General features: G+C 38.9%; 1 protein-coding gene across 6 annotated transcripts in view; it reads right to left on the reverse strand.

Annotated features, from left to right (window-relative positions):
- LOC126092615 (reticulon-4-interacting protein 1 homolog, mitochondrial-like) overlaps positions 1 to 17,208 on the reverse strand; it is a 152,002-nt gene that overhangs the window by 111,917 nt on the left and 22,877 nt on the right. For all 6 annotated transcript variants that reach the window (XM_049908326.1, XM_049908325.1, XM_049908328.1 and 3 more), the window contains exon 5: positions 8,264 to 8,556. In XM_049908326.1, the coding sequence (XP_049764283.1) occupies positions 8,264 to 8,556 (293 nt within the window). The remainder of the gene's footprint in view (positions 1 to 8,263; positions 8,557 to 17,208) is intronic.

Here is a 17,208-nt window from a genome sequence, read left to right on the forward strand (position 1 = left end):
ACATCAAATACCTCTATAGGGAGAAAATGGTTCAGCGTATCCACAGACTGGATAAATTACGTGAGGAAAGATCAGGTTACTGTGCTCATTTAATTTCTTATTGAAATGTGGAGACAATAATTTGATTCCAATGTTTCCTAGAGTTGTTCACTTTGTTAATAGTTTTGCTGCAAATAAGATTAAGAGCAGCGCAAGTATGGCCTTGGTTAGAGAACGAATCCATTTTACACGTCGAGAGTTAGAGGTGATTTCCAAGGATTTATTTTATTTACATCTGAAGATTGCAGCAAGATGCTCCTCCCCTAGTTGGGATTGGATTGATGGTGTAACTTGGGCCAAGGCGGACTGGGCCTACGAGGATAGTACAAACAGACAAAGTACTATGTTTAATGATCTCGCAACACGTAAACCGCAAGAAGCCCCTTCTGGACGATCTGTCGTGAATCTCACAGAGAAATCATTTGACGATGCGATGATGTCAGTGCTTGTGAAAGGTTTAAACTTTGCTCCTACACATTCTTCACCTCCTTTAATGGATTTCATCAGTTCTATTGAGGAGGCTATTAGACCTCTTTCCGCGGATTCTGTAGACGAAATTTGACAGGAATCATGTCGTACCTTGCTGAAATGGAAGACTTTGAGGAGAAAGCATTTGAGTCTGCCCTCTTGAAGCCTACTGTTTTTTCACGTTACGTAGATGATACTTTCGTTATATGGCCTCATGACAGACAAGAACGGAAAAATTCTTTAGTCATTTAAGGGGAGCCAGAACGATGAAAATGACATAATTAACGTTTTTTGGTTTTTTTCATTATAAAATTATTTGGAGTTTTCTGAATAAAACAAATCAAGTTTCAGCCTTCTAAGTTTAATTCTAAGTGTATTTTTTATCGCTGCAAAGTTGACGCACTGCGTAACTGTTGTAGTGACTTGGTGTGTCACCTCTGACAGCGCTGCTCGCTTGCTGCAAGCAGGGTATCTTTGCGGAATTAGACAGTGTTTTGTTTTCGAACGTTGTATGGCTTTATCTCTGCGACACCTGACTGTCCATATCGGTAAACTTAATGTGGAGTTTGCTTTGTGTTGCTTAGTTGCTCAATTTTGCGTATTTGACGAATTTTGCTTGTACTTGTTTTACATATTTGGTTTGTGGATATCAATATGCCCCGTTTCAGCAGTCGAGTGTTTAAGAAAAGGCACAATGTGCGGAAGAGGAAATCTTTTGTTGTTTTGAAGGGAGATACTGCTCAGACTGCTTCACCAACTACTCCAAATGAATTTCTTCCAGCAAGAAACTTTGTGACAGCAAAGAAAAATTCGAAAACTATGAAAGTGACAGTAATGATGTGAATAAAATAAGTAACATTTTCTTGATATCTAATATCTAATATTTTGAAACATAACGTATTATGCCAAGTTTGCAAAGAAAGAGGACTGGAACTGAAAATAACTTCACACATTGGTTTGACATGTAAAATGTTATTGAAGTGTAACAAATGTGCTGCACAAGTTTCATTTTCTAATTCTAACAGTATTCCTCATAGTGGTAATAGTGGAAAAAAGGTGTGTGATATAAATGTTAGGCTAGTGTATGGCTTGCATTGCATTGGCAAGGGCAGTGCTGCAGGGACAATGTTATTTGGAATTATGAACTTGCCAAAACCACCAACCAAGTTTGGATTTTATAATGAATTAGTGGGATCTTCTGCTGAAGATATTGCTCAAGCAACAATGAAGAAAGCAGTTGAAGAAGCTGTGACAGATAACGGGAATTGTAGAGATTTAACTGCTGCTTTAGATGGATCATGGCAACGTAGAGGTGGAGTTGTGACAGCTACCAGTGGAGACAGTTGCAAAGTAATTGATGTTGCTATTCTCTCAAAACATTGTAGATGTAAGGGCAATACTAAGGACGAACATAGTGAAAGTTGCGAAGCAAATTTTCATGGCACAAGTGGAGCGATGGAACTAGAGGGAGTGAAAGCAATTTTTTCCAGATCACAGGAGTGGTATAATGTATGGTACACTGTCTATCTAGGAGATGGTGATTCTAAGGGATATAAAGCTGTAGAGGAACTCAAACCTTATGGCAATGAAATTCACATTAAAAATCAGGAGTGCACTGGACATGTGCAGAAGCGCATGGGGGCTTGCTTGCACAAACTAAAGCAGACACTTGGATCCCAGAAGCTTAGTGATGGGAAGACCCTTGGAGGAAGATCGACACATGAAGCAATTGATAGATTGCAGAGGTATTATGGGTGTGCAATTAGGCAAAATACAAGAAGCATTGAGCATATGAGGAGAGCAGTATGGGCATTATTTTTTCATACTGCATCAACAAATGAGCACCCACAACATGCACTGTGCCCCACAGGTGATGACTCATGGTGTAAGTACCAATCAGGAAAGGAATATGACGATAAAAACAGTTTGCCAAATGCTGTAACTGATGTAATTAAGCCCATATTCAGAGATTTATCACAGCCAAGTTTATTGGAAAAGTGTTTACATGGGAAAACACAAAATCCAAATGAAAGTTTAAATAATTTAATTTGGATTAGGATCACCAAAAGAGTGTTTGTACAGATAAAAACATTGTATTTGGGAGTGTATGATGCAGTAGCAACATACAATGAAGGAAACATTATCAAATGTGATGTGCTGAAACATTTAGGTTTCCAATCAAGACACAACACCATTTCCACAATGCGCCTAATTGATGAGGAAAAACTAGGAGGTGCAGGAAGAAGAGACAAAAGCCTACAACATGCAGCAAAAGGGAAGAAAAGGCCAGTGAAAAGGAAACTAACACTGGAAAAAGAAGAGGATGCTGATAATCCATCATATGGGGCAGGAATGTATTAAAAAGCTTTGGAAGCCATTTCCCATAACTTTAAAATTTTCATCTTTTAGGAACATTTTCTCAAAAACTGTTAACAGTATATCAATGAAATTTACACACAATATTGTTTACTTCTTTTCCTTCATTTTTATAACAAATTGTAAAAAAAAATATTGTATAATTCAAGAGTTATAGAAGAAAAAGTGCAACATTTTAGAGAAAAAATAAGCATGTTTAAAAAAATTGTAAAACAAAAACCAATAAAAATTTCTTAACATCACCATATGACTTTGTAGAGAAATATTCACTGAACATGTAGTCCAAATTTCAGAGCAATATGTTTAATGGTTTTAGAAAAAATGTTCCTTCTATTTGCTAAAATTAACATGGAGGAGATGGATTGTTCCAGCTCCCCTTAAACTCTTTACATGAGAACATCAAGTTTACTACGGAGATTTGAAAGATCGGACTTTACCCTTTTTAGACGTGTTGGTGCATTGTAAGAATGATGGGTCTTTGGGACATTCGGTGTAAAGAAAACCCACTCATACACATCTATATATTCCAGCTGCCATCACCCCGCACAGATCGCCGGGATTCTCAGTACTTTAATTCATCGGGCACATGTAATATTGGATGCTAATAGCCTCACGAAGAATTTGTGCATCTGGAGAAGGTTTTTAAAGAGAATAGAGAATGGCTATACTTTACGTAAAATACAGAAGGCCATGCACAATTATAACAACAAGAAGCAATGCTCTGAGGAGACTGATGACGACTATAAATCAACTGCATTCCTTCTATATGCGGGGAACATATCTTCTAAAATAGGCAGATTGCTTAGGAATAATAATAGTGTCATCTTCCATCCACCAGCAAAGAGCAGGGCCTTACATGGATCCATTAAAGATGATTTACAATTGAGGAAGGTGGATGTTTGTAAAATTCCCTGTGAGTGTGGCTCAGCATATATAGGTCAGATGACACAAACGGTGCAGGAACGCTGTGTACAACATGAAAGACACAATTGTCTGTGGCAAACCTTAAAATCAGCAGTAGCAGAACATTGCATTTCCATGGGACATTCAATGGAATACAACAACACCAAAATTTTAGCAGCGGTTTCCAGCTTCTGGGACTTTTGTAATTAAAGAATCCAAGGAAATGTGTCTTGCTGACAATTTAATGAATCATGATAACAGCTTTCACTTGGATAAAAAATGGAATCCAATTATTAAAATTATGCGGTCACAGCAGAATCAACATGCTCAGTCAATACTTAGTGATTAGACTGTTCTTACTTCACCTTTGAAAGCAGCACACACAACTTGGCTGGCTCACGCATGTTCCTCCTAACGCATGCACCGTAAACCGCCAGTATGATTCGCATGCACAGAATTCGCTATAAGTACCATGACTGCATCAGGTCTCTTCAGTACTTCGTCTACTCACCTGGGCCAAAATATTGTGGCAGAATGTTGACGAGATATGGCTGCAAACCCGAAAATTACTGAAAGAAGAAATATGCCGGGAAATTTTCAGAAGTCACATCAATGCCTGCATGCACTCCCCACAACTTCCACGTATTCAAGGCATTGGTCTTCGGGCATTGTCTGACGTTCTCCCTGGTATCTATCCCAGTTAACACCTGCAGGTCCATGCCGACTGCTGTTCATCAGCGACAAAGGCTGCTATTGCATTTCAGTACCACAACTGGACATCCACTGAGTGGTGACATGTGGCCTTTTCAGATGGATCCATTTTATGCTCCACCGAACAGATTGCCATTGGCCTGTACAGCATGAAATGTTTGAAAGCAAACATCCAGGCAAGAGGAGAGCACATTATGGTCTACAGCAGGGGTGGGCAAACGTTACACGCGGCTCATGAGTGCACAGCGCTGCACGTGTGCTGCTCGCGTGCAATCGTCGACCGGGGCCGTGGCGACAGTCAGCAGGTTGCGGCAGTGTAGTACCAGGCTAAGCTGCGGATGTTGATGCGAAGCGACCACTACATAGTGAACATTGTATTTCAAGAACCGGAAAATGCAGAATGAAACAAGGAAACGGAGAAGTGGAGATTTTCTATCTTTTAAAAAGTAATGAGAGAATCATTTTTTCTTTGTGCAAAAACGTGAAAATTCAAAATGTTTAATATGTGGCAGTATTCTCACTGGTCAGCGGAAGTTTAGTATTGAAGGCCATTATAATAAATTTCACAAGGACGAGTACAATTTACTGTCGGATTCTGAGCGGATGGGGAAATTGACTGAGCTTAAGAAGAGCGATCTGACGATACTAGATGAATCTGTCATAGTTGCTGTTGTCACGAGAGATCTGCAACTTTCTTTCGTCATATCTCTCATCTAACTGATTTACCATTTTATGGAGCACTGTTTTCAATTTTTCAGGATGACAACAATAGCCCAGCGGTACGTGCAAATTATAAGTTTGCGCTTAATATAGTGAGAGCTGGAAAACCATTTGCTGAATTAATAAGTCTCAGTTAGGAGCAAAGATCAGTGATGAAAATTTACGTAACTGTTTGCGTTTGTCTGTATGTAGAAATTTTCTTCGAGATATTAAACGTATTGTAAACTCCACCTGTGATAATTAAATACAATGTATCGTAGGTAGTAGGTACTCTTTCAAACCATGATTTCATTCAAACACTACTACTAACCTTATTCCTTCATTCAATAAAGCAAGCTAGGAAACAAAACGCATTACAGAGGAAGGAGCGGACAGAGGATATGGTGGGGGAGGGGAGACAAGTGGGTGGCCAGCTTGCTCCTGTGTGCACGCAGAATACCTGTCAACTGCATGCGTGCAAGTGCACTGCACACATGCAGGATTCCTGTCCGCCCCTGGTCTACAGAATGTTTTCATTGCACTCCCTGGGACTTCTCATCATTCTGAATGGTACCACTTCCTCTCCTACACGCAGTTTGTTTTTCCACAACACGATGGCATCTTCCAGCAGGGTAATTCAATATGTCAAACTCTTCACAGTATGCATTTGTGGTTCGAAGAGCACAAGAATGAGTTTAACGTACTCCCCTGGCCAGAAAACTCCCCGGATTTGAACACAATTGAGAATATGTGGGGCAATGTCGCTCAACCTGTTCTTGCCATGGATCCTCAACCAAGTGCAGCCGGTCATGACACTAGAGTCGGCTTGGCTCCATAGGCTTGTTGGCACCTTCCAGAACCTCACTGACACTCTTCCTGCATATCTCGCTTTGGTCCACACAGCAAAAGGTGGTTATTCAAACTTTTGACAGGTAGTCCCACCAATGTGAGTGGACAGTGTAGTACACTTCTGCTGGGCAGAAATTCCCTCTCTGCCTGTGTTAGTCAGCTTTTTATGTCTTCCTTGCTTCATGCGTTATTTTTCTTCCAAAGTAGCAAAATTTCTTCACTTGGCCTAATTCACGGCACCCCCAATTTTTATGTTAAGTACTGGTAACTTTTCCTAGTTTGTGGTCCACAATTTTTATATTAAGTTTACACTAATCTCATTTCTACTACTACCCACTGCTTTCATCTTTCTTTGCTTTACACTCAATCCATAGCATGTGATCATTATACTGTTCATTCCATTTAACAGATCCTGCAATTCTTCCTCTCATACACTGATGATAATGATGTCTTCAGTGAATCTTATCATTGATATCCCTTCTCCTGGATCTCTTTTATTTCCATAATTGCTTCCTCAATGAACAGACTGAACAGTAGGGGTGAAAGACTACATCCCTGTCTAATACAACTTCTAATCCATGGACTTTATTCTTGGTTTTCCATTCTTATTTTTCCCTCTTGGTTCTTGTACACATTGTATATTATCCATATTTACCTGTAGCTTACACTTTTTTGCTGAGAGTTTCAAACAACTTGCTCCAATTTACATCGTCAACTTACTTTTAGGTCGTCAAATCCTATGAAAGGAACTCTCTGGTGCCTTTATCTTTCATAAAGCCACACTGATCAATATCTAACAGATCCAAAGTTTTTTGTGGAAACAGGGTGTGCAAATTATTTTATAGCACAAGTCATAATTAAGTCAACAGAAGTAACTAGATTCTTGAACATGCTCAGTTCCATTCCCATCAAAAGATGACATGAAAGTGGAGCTACACAGTTTGTAAAGCCACAAAGTTTTTAAACTAACGGCTCTTCCCATTTGTTGGTAATGCCAATGCCACAACAAAAATGGCAAATGGCACATTCTGCTGTGGTGCAACTGTAAGAATACAACAAATGTGCATGTTATATATTGGCTAATTATAAACGAACTGTCAGAAATACTCATTATTGCCTGATCAAAAATTAGGTGATTAACTCCTGGACACAGTGACAACATTTAATGTATAGAGGAATATGTATAGAGTGATTTAAAGTGGGAAGACCATGTAAAACTTGTTGCAGAAAGGGCAGATGTGTGACAGATTTACTTCATTAATGTAATTCACCAGTAAAGGAAATAGTTTGCAAAATTTTCATTTCACTGATTCTTGGATGCTATTCAACATACAATAAACTTATTAGTTAGGATCAATAAAAGAGAAAAAAATGTTTACTGTTAAAATTCCAAGAGTTAATTATATTACAAGAGCAGCTGGGTAACAAATTACTTTCTGCTACAAAAGACCATGACAGGCAATTGGACAAATTTGAAGTCATACAGAAACTTAACAATCTTCTTGTGGCAAACCACTTGCAGTCAGAACATGAGAAGGGGGAAATGGCAGTGGACAAAAAAGTTCCTTCCACCACACTGGAGTCCACCCAAGATCATCCTGCAGACATTTGTTTAAGGATCTAGGGATATTCACAGTAGCTTCTCAGTATATATACTCTCTTATGAAATTTGTTGTTAACAACCAAACCCAATTCAAAAGTAATAGCAGTGTGCATAACTACAATACTAGGAGAAAGGATGATCTTCACTATTCAAGATTAAATCTAACTTTGGCACAGAAAGGGGTGAATTATACTGGCACTAAAGTCTTTGGTCACTTACCAAATAGTATCAAAAGTCTGACAGATAACCAACAAGTATTTAAGAAGAAATTAAAAGAATTTCTGAATGACAGCTCCTTCTACTCCATAGAGGAATTTTTAGATATAAATTAAAAAAACAAAAAAACAAAAAAAATATTAATAAAAAAATAAAAAATAAAAAAAATAAAAATAAAAAACAAAAAAAATGAAAAAATTGTTATATTAACTTAAGTATGTTGTTAAATTAACTTAATTATGTCATGTATTGGAAAATTTGACTCATTCCACATCATTACGAAATATCGTATTCATGATCCATGGAACTAGTATTAATCTAATCTAATCTAATCTAATCTGGCACATTGGTAAGGTGGCGTGAAGATTATGGATGCAGACATACATCAATTTTACTCACCTTTTCCCACTAGCAGCTACGGAATTCAGATGAGCCTGAGAAACAACTGCATTCCATGCAATCATTCCTGAATATGGGACACTTGCTGCAACTTCAAATCTGATTCCTTTAGGCTTTTTAGCTATTAAGTTTTCTGTTATAACAACATATTCAGCAAGAGTTCCAGAGAGCCAGTATGGAATAGAAAACCATACTTCATCACCAATATCAAAGTGATTGACCTTCTGACCAATTTCTATGACAATGCCGGCACAGTCTCTACCCAATACAATTGGAAATTCTTGTTTCACATTCTGAAAAATAAATAAATAAATTACTGTAAATACACTCTGGAAAAATGAATTCTTTAGTTTCTTGCTATATATTAAAGTTTACCATGCTATGACTTAAAATTTTCTGTAATTGTCTATAACATTTGAGAATGAATATTTCACTCTGAAGTGGAGAGAATGCAGTAAAGAAAAATACCAGAGAGATTAAAACTGTATGCCAAATGCTGCTCTGATTCAAACATGGATCCTAGATTTTTCATGGCCAAATTTGAGTCAGACAAGGATATTCTAAGCAGCAGCAGGCAGACTGTGCATGAGTTGTACCGATGCAGACTGGTGTGACCAGGATAACATCATAAATAGGACTGGTATGAATTTATGAAACTGTAAGTTTCGGTATACCAAAGGAGAATACATCCAGAGGGGGCCTTGAAGCCAGCCATGATAATTAAGCTTAAGTAGACTGAAAAAGAAACAGAAGATTCAGGTGAGAAGCTCACTGGATTCAGAGGTTAAGTCTTGGCATGTGTTCATAATGTTAAGGCCATGTTCGGCAAGAAATCCAGGTATACAATTGTGGCAGTAAATTTTTTATCCAGTGCTGCCAGTTAGTGGCGTCCACTACAACATACTCTTCATAATCCAGTGCAATTGTTGTGGAATTCTTACTAGCTGAGAATATCATAGAACCATTGCGTTTCAGTGGGCGGATGGTGTGTGGTTCACTCAAATTTAAGACTATCACATTTAGCAAAGAACTGGAGAGGATGAAGAGGCATAGCTGGAAGTAAGTAACTACTTACGGGCTATTAGGAAGAAAATATGGGGAAATAGTGTAACACCTTACAAGAATAATAGACTTGATTTTTCCAGACAGAGTTACATATCATCCTTAGATGTGTGCAATGTTCAATTACACAGGAATACTACATCATAAGTTCCCATGTACAGAACCAAAGAAGTCATCGATAATAATGGCCTTGTAAGGCACTGCAGACTAGGCCCTCAGTAACAAACAGGATCTAGAGGAAAGACTGACAACTGCATTTAGACGGCAGTTAGCTGGGTCTCAGGCTTGTTTGTATCTGGAAAGAAAGGGGTTGGTTTTGTGGGGGGCCAGGCTGGGTTTTTGTACAAAACACAGAACTTGTTGTTTGAAGGCATCACCTGCAAACAAATCCCTGCTAAGGCAATGGATATCTTCATAGCACCATCCTATGTTAACCTAGTCATTGACCATCTAGAAGAATCCTTTTTAACCACCCAGAACACAAAGCCTCTCACATTATTCACTGATGGCACCTTCATTATCCGGAATGAGGATGAGGACATTCTATTCACATTCCTCTAGAACCTCAACACCTTCTCCTCTATTCATTTTATCTGGTCCTCCTCAACACAACAAGCAACCTTCCTCGATGTCGACATCCACGTCATGGATGGCTACACTAGCACCACCATCCACATTAAACAAACCAACCACTAACTATACCTCCACTTTGACAGCTACCATCCACACCACACCAAAAAATCTCTTCCATGCAGCCTGACCTCCCATGATCGCTGCATCTCTAGTGATGAGCAGTCCCTCTCCAAATATGCCAAAGGTCTCACTAAGGCCTACAGAGATTGAAACTACCCTCGCAGCCTTGTCCAGAAACATATTTTCGATGCCTTGTCTCCCCAGTCACCTATCATCCCCCACATACTCACTGTCAAACCACAAAACAGCACACCTTTGATAAATCACTACTACACAGGACTGGAGCAACTGAATCATATTCTCCACCATGGTTTTGATTACCTCTCATTGTGCCCTGAAACAAGAAATATCCTATCCACCACTCTACCTGACCATCTCACAGTGGTACTTGCTACCCATCCAACCTACTCAATATCTTTGTCAGTTCTTACTCCTTCCCTGCTCCCAAACCCTTGCCTTATGGCCACAGCAGACTCAGATGCAATACCTGTCTCATACATCTTCCCACTACAATCTACTTCAGCCCTCTCACTAATATCTTCTACCCCATCAAAGGCAGGAACACTTGTGAAAGCAGCTATGTGATCTACAAACAACTTTGACCACTGGGCTGCATTCTATGTGGGAATGAGCACTTACAATTGTCTGTCTGCAAGAGTAGCCACCACTAAACTGTGGCCAAGAGACAGCTGGCACACCCAGTTCAAATCGTGCTGCCCAACACGATACGCTTTACTTTATTGACTTCTTCACAGCCTGTACCATCTGGAGGTTTCCATCAGCACCAGCTTTTTGTGAATAGCTGTGGTGAGAATTCTCTCTGTAACATACCCTCCGTTCCTCTAACCCTGGTCTCAATCTTGACTAATCCCTGTTTTCCACCTTCCTATCTTCTTCTCTGCTCCCATTTCAGTACAATACATGCATTCTATGCCGCCAGCACACATACATAGTCCTTCCCTCTTTTCTACCTCTCTTCTTTCTCATTCTCCCCTCTCCCCCATGATCCTCCTGCAGGACAACCTCCCAATGCTGCTCCTAGCAGCCCTATCCTGTTCTCACCATGACCCTACATGCTCCCACAGGCAGCAGCAGCATCTTCCCCCACCCATATCCTGCTATCCCTCCCCATCCTCACCCCATGCCTCTTCCATACCCCACTACCTACCCCTGCTAGACTGCTGTTTGTCTCAGATGCAGCTAAAGTTGGGATGAGCCTATCTATCTCAGATGCAATTGAAGCTGGGACGGGCTTTAAAGCCTAAATGACAGTGGCCACGTTTGTCTGTGAGTGTGAGTGTGTGTGTTTTTGTTTTTTTTACTTCTGATGAAGAACACAGTCCGAAGCTGAACATTTCTACCATTATATTTCATTGTGCCTGTCTGTAACTCAATGTCTCCTGCACATGATGAATTAGTAGCAATCTATCCTTTCATTGTTGTTGTACCATTCTAGACTTTCCATTGTTTGAACTTGTTGGTAACTGTTGTTGTTGTGGTCTTCAGTCCTGAGACTGGTTTGATGCAGCTCTCCATGCTACTCTATCCTGTGCAAGCTTCTTCATCTCCCAGTACTTACTGCAACCTACATCCTTCTGAATCTGCTTAGTGTATTCATCTCTTGGTCTCCCTCTACGATTTTTACCCTCCACACTGCCCTCCAATGATAAATTTGTAATCCCCTGATGCCTCAGAACATGTCCTACCAACCGATCCCTTCTTCTAGTCAAGTTGTGCCACAAACTCCTCTTCTCCCCAATTCTGTTCAATACCTCCTCATTAGTTATGTGAACTACCCATCTAATCTTAAGCATTCTTCTGTAGCACCACATTTTGAAAGCTTCTATTCTCTTCTTGTCCAAACTATTTATCATCCATGTTTCACTTCCATACATGGCTACACTCCATACAAATACTTTCAGAAACAACTTCCTGACACTTAAATCTATACTCGATGTTAACAAATTTCTCTTCCTCAGAAACGCTTTCCTTGTCATTGCCAGTCTACATCTTATATCCTCTCTACTTTGACCATCATCAGTTATTTGGCTCCCCAAATAGCAAAACTCATTTACTACTTTAAGTGTCTCATTTCCTAATCTAATTCCCTCAGCATCACCAGACTTAATTCGGCTACATTCCATTATCCTCGTTTTGCTTTTGTTGATGTTCATCCTACATCCTCCTTTCAAGACACTGTCCATTCCGTTCAACTGCTCTTCCAAGTCCTTTGCTGTCTCTGAGAGAATTACAATGTCATCGGCGAACCTCAAAGTTTTTATTTCTTCTCCATGGATTTTAATGCCTACTCCGAACTTTTCTTTTGTTTCCTTTACTGCTTGCTCAATATACAGATTGCATAACATCGGGGAGAGGCTACAACCCCGCCTCACTCCCTTCAGTACAAAATACTCATAATTTAGATTATAAGTTCAATTAGTACCAAATGGGCATATAAAACAGTGTTTTGAGTGGCCACACAGGCATATACCTTACCGACACCAAATATCATCCTGTTGAAGATGACACAGCCGTCAGTCGGTTGATGGCCAGGAGGCAGAGTTTAGTTTTGTATTATGCATGCCATATCATTCTCCACCACTATTTCATATGCACATGACCTGTTTGTCACTAAATATTTCATTCCACAATAGCCCTTTGACTGCACATGCACGACATTGTCTTGCCACATTGATCAAATTCATTTTCAATAATGATTTTTGAGGACAGAATATAAAAATGTTGGGACTACACACAAACAAAAGGAATATCTCTTATGTGAGTGTTTTCAATGGTTAACTTGTGGATTCCTTTGAATGCTAAGACTGGAAGTTCTTGATCCGATTCAGATTTACATATGAGATCTTTACAATCTGGATTTAGTGTGAGCAAAACCTACTTAATTTTCTGAAGCAGTTCAATTCTTCCTCTGTAGCGATAAAGTTCATAGTGTGTTCTCTATTTCCCATGTTTCTTACTGTACAGCCATATTCACCGTATTCTTAAAGTTACAAACAGTTTGTTAAAAGAAGTACTCTGAATTTGAATCTTGATATTTAGCCCTCAGTTACTTCTGAATCAATTGGCTCAACTTTGACTTGTGTGCTGACTCATCTAGAGTTTGGAGCACCTTTCCTGTTCCATCGACCCTATATTTTTACCCTTTCTTCTTTCTTTTCCGCCATTTGTCTTGATACAGAATTTAAAGAAATTAATCATGTTTTTTTTTCCACCTGCCTGGCCGTTTCAAGTTGATCTGTTTAGGTGCCTTGTAAATACACACTTCTCTTGTGTTTCAAATATTGTTATTTTAAAGATCTCTTAAGTGATAAATATAATGCTGGAAGCAAAATTATTGCACAATCAATCTCAAATACTCATTTAAGAAGCTTCATTTTATGCTACACATGTACTTACTACTTATTTCAGCAAAAGATTTAGTCCAGTTTAGATTTGATTAGGTACACTGTTTGCCGCTCAAAGTCATAGTGAAGAGGCCCTCATGGATGTACAACACGCCATAAAAAGAAGAATATATAACATATATTTACAAAACAAGGTATATTCTAATGTTCCATCCACAGACCCTATGTGAAATGATCCTCATGGACATGAATAAGGAAAAAAAAAATCATTTAAGACGTAAAAACAAACTTATCTTTGTTGTTGTAGTCTTCAGTCGGAAGACTGGTTTGATGTAGCTCTCCATGCTACTCTATCCTGTGCAAGCCTCTACATGTCCAAATAATTACTGTAACTTACATGCTTCTGAATCTGCTAACTACATTCATCTCTTGGTCTATCTCTACAATTTTTAACCACCACACTTTCCTCCAATACCAAATTGGTGATCCCTAGATGTCTCAGAACGTGTACTAGCAAAAGATCTCTTCTTCTAGTCAGGTTGTGCCAGAAATTTCTTTTCTCCACAGTTCTATTTGGTACCTCCTCATTAGTTATGTGATTTACCCACCTATTCTTCAGCAGTCTTCTGTTGCACCATATTTCAAAATCTTCTATTCACTTCTTGTCTAAACTGTTTATTATCCATGTTTCACTTCCATACATGGCTACCCATATAAACACTTTCAGAAGAGACTTCTTCACACTTATATTTATGTCTGACGTTAATAAATTTCTTTTCTTCAGAAACACTTTTCTTGCCATTGGCAGTTTACATTTTATATCATCTCTACTTCGGCCATCATCAGTTATTTTGATAGCCAAACAACAAAACTCACCCACCACTTTACGTGTCTCATTTCCTAATCTAATTCCCTCAGCATCAGCAATCAATTGCATTTAATTATCCTTGTTTTGCTTTTCTTGGTGTTCATCTTACATCCCCCTTTCAAGACACCATCCACTTGTTTTAACTGCTCTTCAAGTTCTTTGTTGTCCTCAGCAAACCTCAAAGTTTTTATTTCGCCTTACTCAACTTAAATTCCTGCTCAAATTTCTCTTTTGTTTCTTTACTGCTTGCTCAGTGAACAGACTGAATAACACTGGCGATAGGCTACAACCCTCACTCACTCCCTCTTCAATCACTGCTGCCCTCGACTAATAATTGCCATCTTTTTTGTTACTGTACAAGTTGTAAATAGCCTTTCACTCCTTGCATTTTACCCCTGCTACCTTCAGAACTTCAAAGAGACTATTCCAGTCAACACTGTCAAAAGCTTTTTCTAAGTCTGCAAATGCTTTAAATGTAGGTTCGCCTATTCCCAACCTATTTTCTAAGATAAATTGTAAGGTCAGTATTGCCTCACATGTTCCTACATTTCAAGACCTCAAACTGATCTTCACCCTAGATTGGCTTCTACCAGTTTTTCCATTCTTCTATAAAGCATCCAAGTTAATCTTCTGTGGCCATGACTTATTAAAAGGATTGTTCCGTAATATTCTCATCTGTCATCACTGGCTTTCTTTGATACTGAAATTATTAAATTCTTCTTGAAGTCTGAGGGTATTTCGCCTGTCTCATATATCTTGCACACCAGATGAAAGAGTTTTGTCATTGCTGGCTAGCTCTCCCAAGGCTGTCAGCAGTTCTGATAAAATGGGGTCTACTCCTGGAGCCTTGTTTCAACTTATTGCTCTGTCAAATTCTTCTCCCATCTCATCTTCATCTATGTCCTCTTCCACTTCTATAATACTGCCTTCAAGTTGTTCTTTCTTGTACAGACCCTTTATATACTCCTACCACCTTACAGTTTTCCCTTCTTTGCTTAGGATTGGTTTCTCATCTGAGCTCTTGATATTCATGTGTCTGCTTCTCTTTTCACCAAAGGCCTCTTTCATTTTCCTGTAGGTGGTATCTATCTTCCCCCCAGCAAAATATGCTTCTAAATCCTTACATGTGTCCTCTAGCCATTTCTGCTTTGCCATTTCCTACCAATCTCATTTTTTTAGATGTTTGTATTCCCTTCTGTCTGCTTTATTTTCTGAATTTTTATATTTTCTCCTTTCATCAGTTAAATTCAGTACCTACTGTGTTATTCATGGATTTCTGTTAGGCCTTGTCTTTTTACTTCAAAGCTATTTGTGTGTCTTTTATTGTATCCCTTTCCCCTGTTCTAGTCAATTGTTGCTTAATACTCCGTCCAAAACTCTCAACAACCTATCCAGGTCCCACCTTCTTAACTTCCTACTTTTTGACAATTTCATCAGTTTTAATCTACAATTCATAACCAGTCAACTGTGGGTGACTGATCAGAGTCCACATCTGTCCCTGGAAATGTCTAACAGTTTAAAATCTGGCTCCAAAATCTCTGTCTTAACACTATATAATCAATCTGAAACCTTCCGATGTTTCCAGGTCTCTTCCACATATAAAACTTTCTTTCGTGATTCTTAAACCAAGTGTTAGCTATGATTAAATAATGCTTTGTGCAAAATTCCACAAGACAGCTTCCTCTTTTATTCATTTCTCGTAATTCGTATGCAACCATAATTTTTCATTCTCTTCCTTTCCGTACTATCAAATTCCAGATCCTCATAACAATTAAATTTTTGTCTCCCTTAACTATCTGAATAATTTCTTTTATCTCAACATACATTTCTTCAATATCTTCATCTGCTGGCATATTGACTTGTACTACTGTGGTGGCTATTGGCATGCTCAGCAGCTCCTCTTCAACTTATCCATTGTCCAGTCAGATTTTCATCACAGTAGGATCTGACTCATCTCTGGGGTAGTGAGGCAGAGTGACAACTTGGTTTAGGTAAAATCTTTCGTCTGCTTCAGAGATTTTTGAGGTGACCTACTAAAATGTTGCAACACAGCAGTGCTGGAATCTGGACTACTTGATGTTTTTTGGTCAGCCAGACGTTTCCTCATGCACATCCTGAACATTACCATTGGCTTCAGTTTATCTCGAATATGATAGATTGTTGTACATGTTGGTGGATGAGTTCCGTACACATTATACCATTGCTGTTGTACCTTTATCATATTTTCGCACTTCCAGGACCACTTTAATACGGCCTCGCATTGCTCAAATGACAATCTTACTCCATTCATTGCTGCACTGTCATCTGTTGGAAAAAAACCATGACAAAATCTGTTGAGAAAACAATGGACTACACTACCATGCAAAATTGCAACAATATATCATTTTGTTCCAAAGATATCAACTATCAAAGAGAGTCTATATTTTCCTGCACCCCTCTGTATTTAAATATTTGGCAGTAAAAGTAAATCTACACAACAGAAGGTGTCAAGGAAATTTGGTCAGCGAATTAATTTTGAAAAGAAATTGGAACTCACATTCATCAAGGAAGGACTGCAGAAAGGTGGAGAGGAGAGACTCCCAAAAAATCCCCCTTCATCCAGATGACCGAAGATATTTCCTCTCCAGGTGGTATCATATACTTTCTCCAGATCAGAAAATACGCCAAAGAACTGCTGTTTGTGTAAGAATTAGTCTTGTATCACATGCTCTAATTGGAGGAGATTGTCAAGTGTGGACTGGTATTTCCGGAACCCAGATTGCAAATGGCTCAGCAGTTCCTTGTTCTTAAACGTCCACTCCAGATGTCAGCTTATCATCTGCTCAAGGGTCTTTCCTATACAGTAAGTGAGCACCACACTCCTATCTGGAGATAACCCTGGCTTTAGAAGTGGCATTAGAATCACCTCCCATCATGGATCTAGATAACAGCTTTTGGCCCATACATTATTGAAGAGG

Source organism: Schistocerca cancellata, chromosome 7 (assembly GCF_023864275.1).
Source record: "Schistocerca cancellata isolate TAMUIC-IGC-003103 chromosome 7, iqSchCanc2.1, whole genome shotgun sequence".
NCBI lineage: Eukaryota > Metazoa > Arthropoda > Insecta > Orthoptera > Acrididae > Schistocerca > Schistocerca cancellata.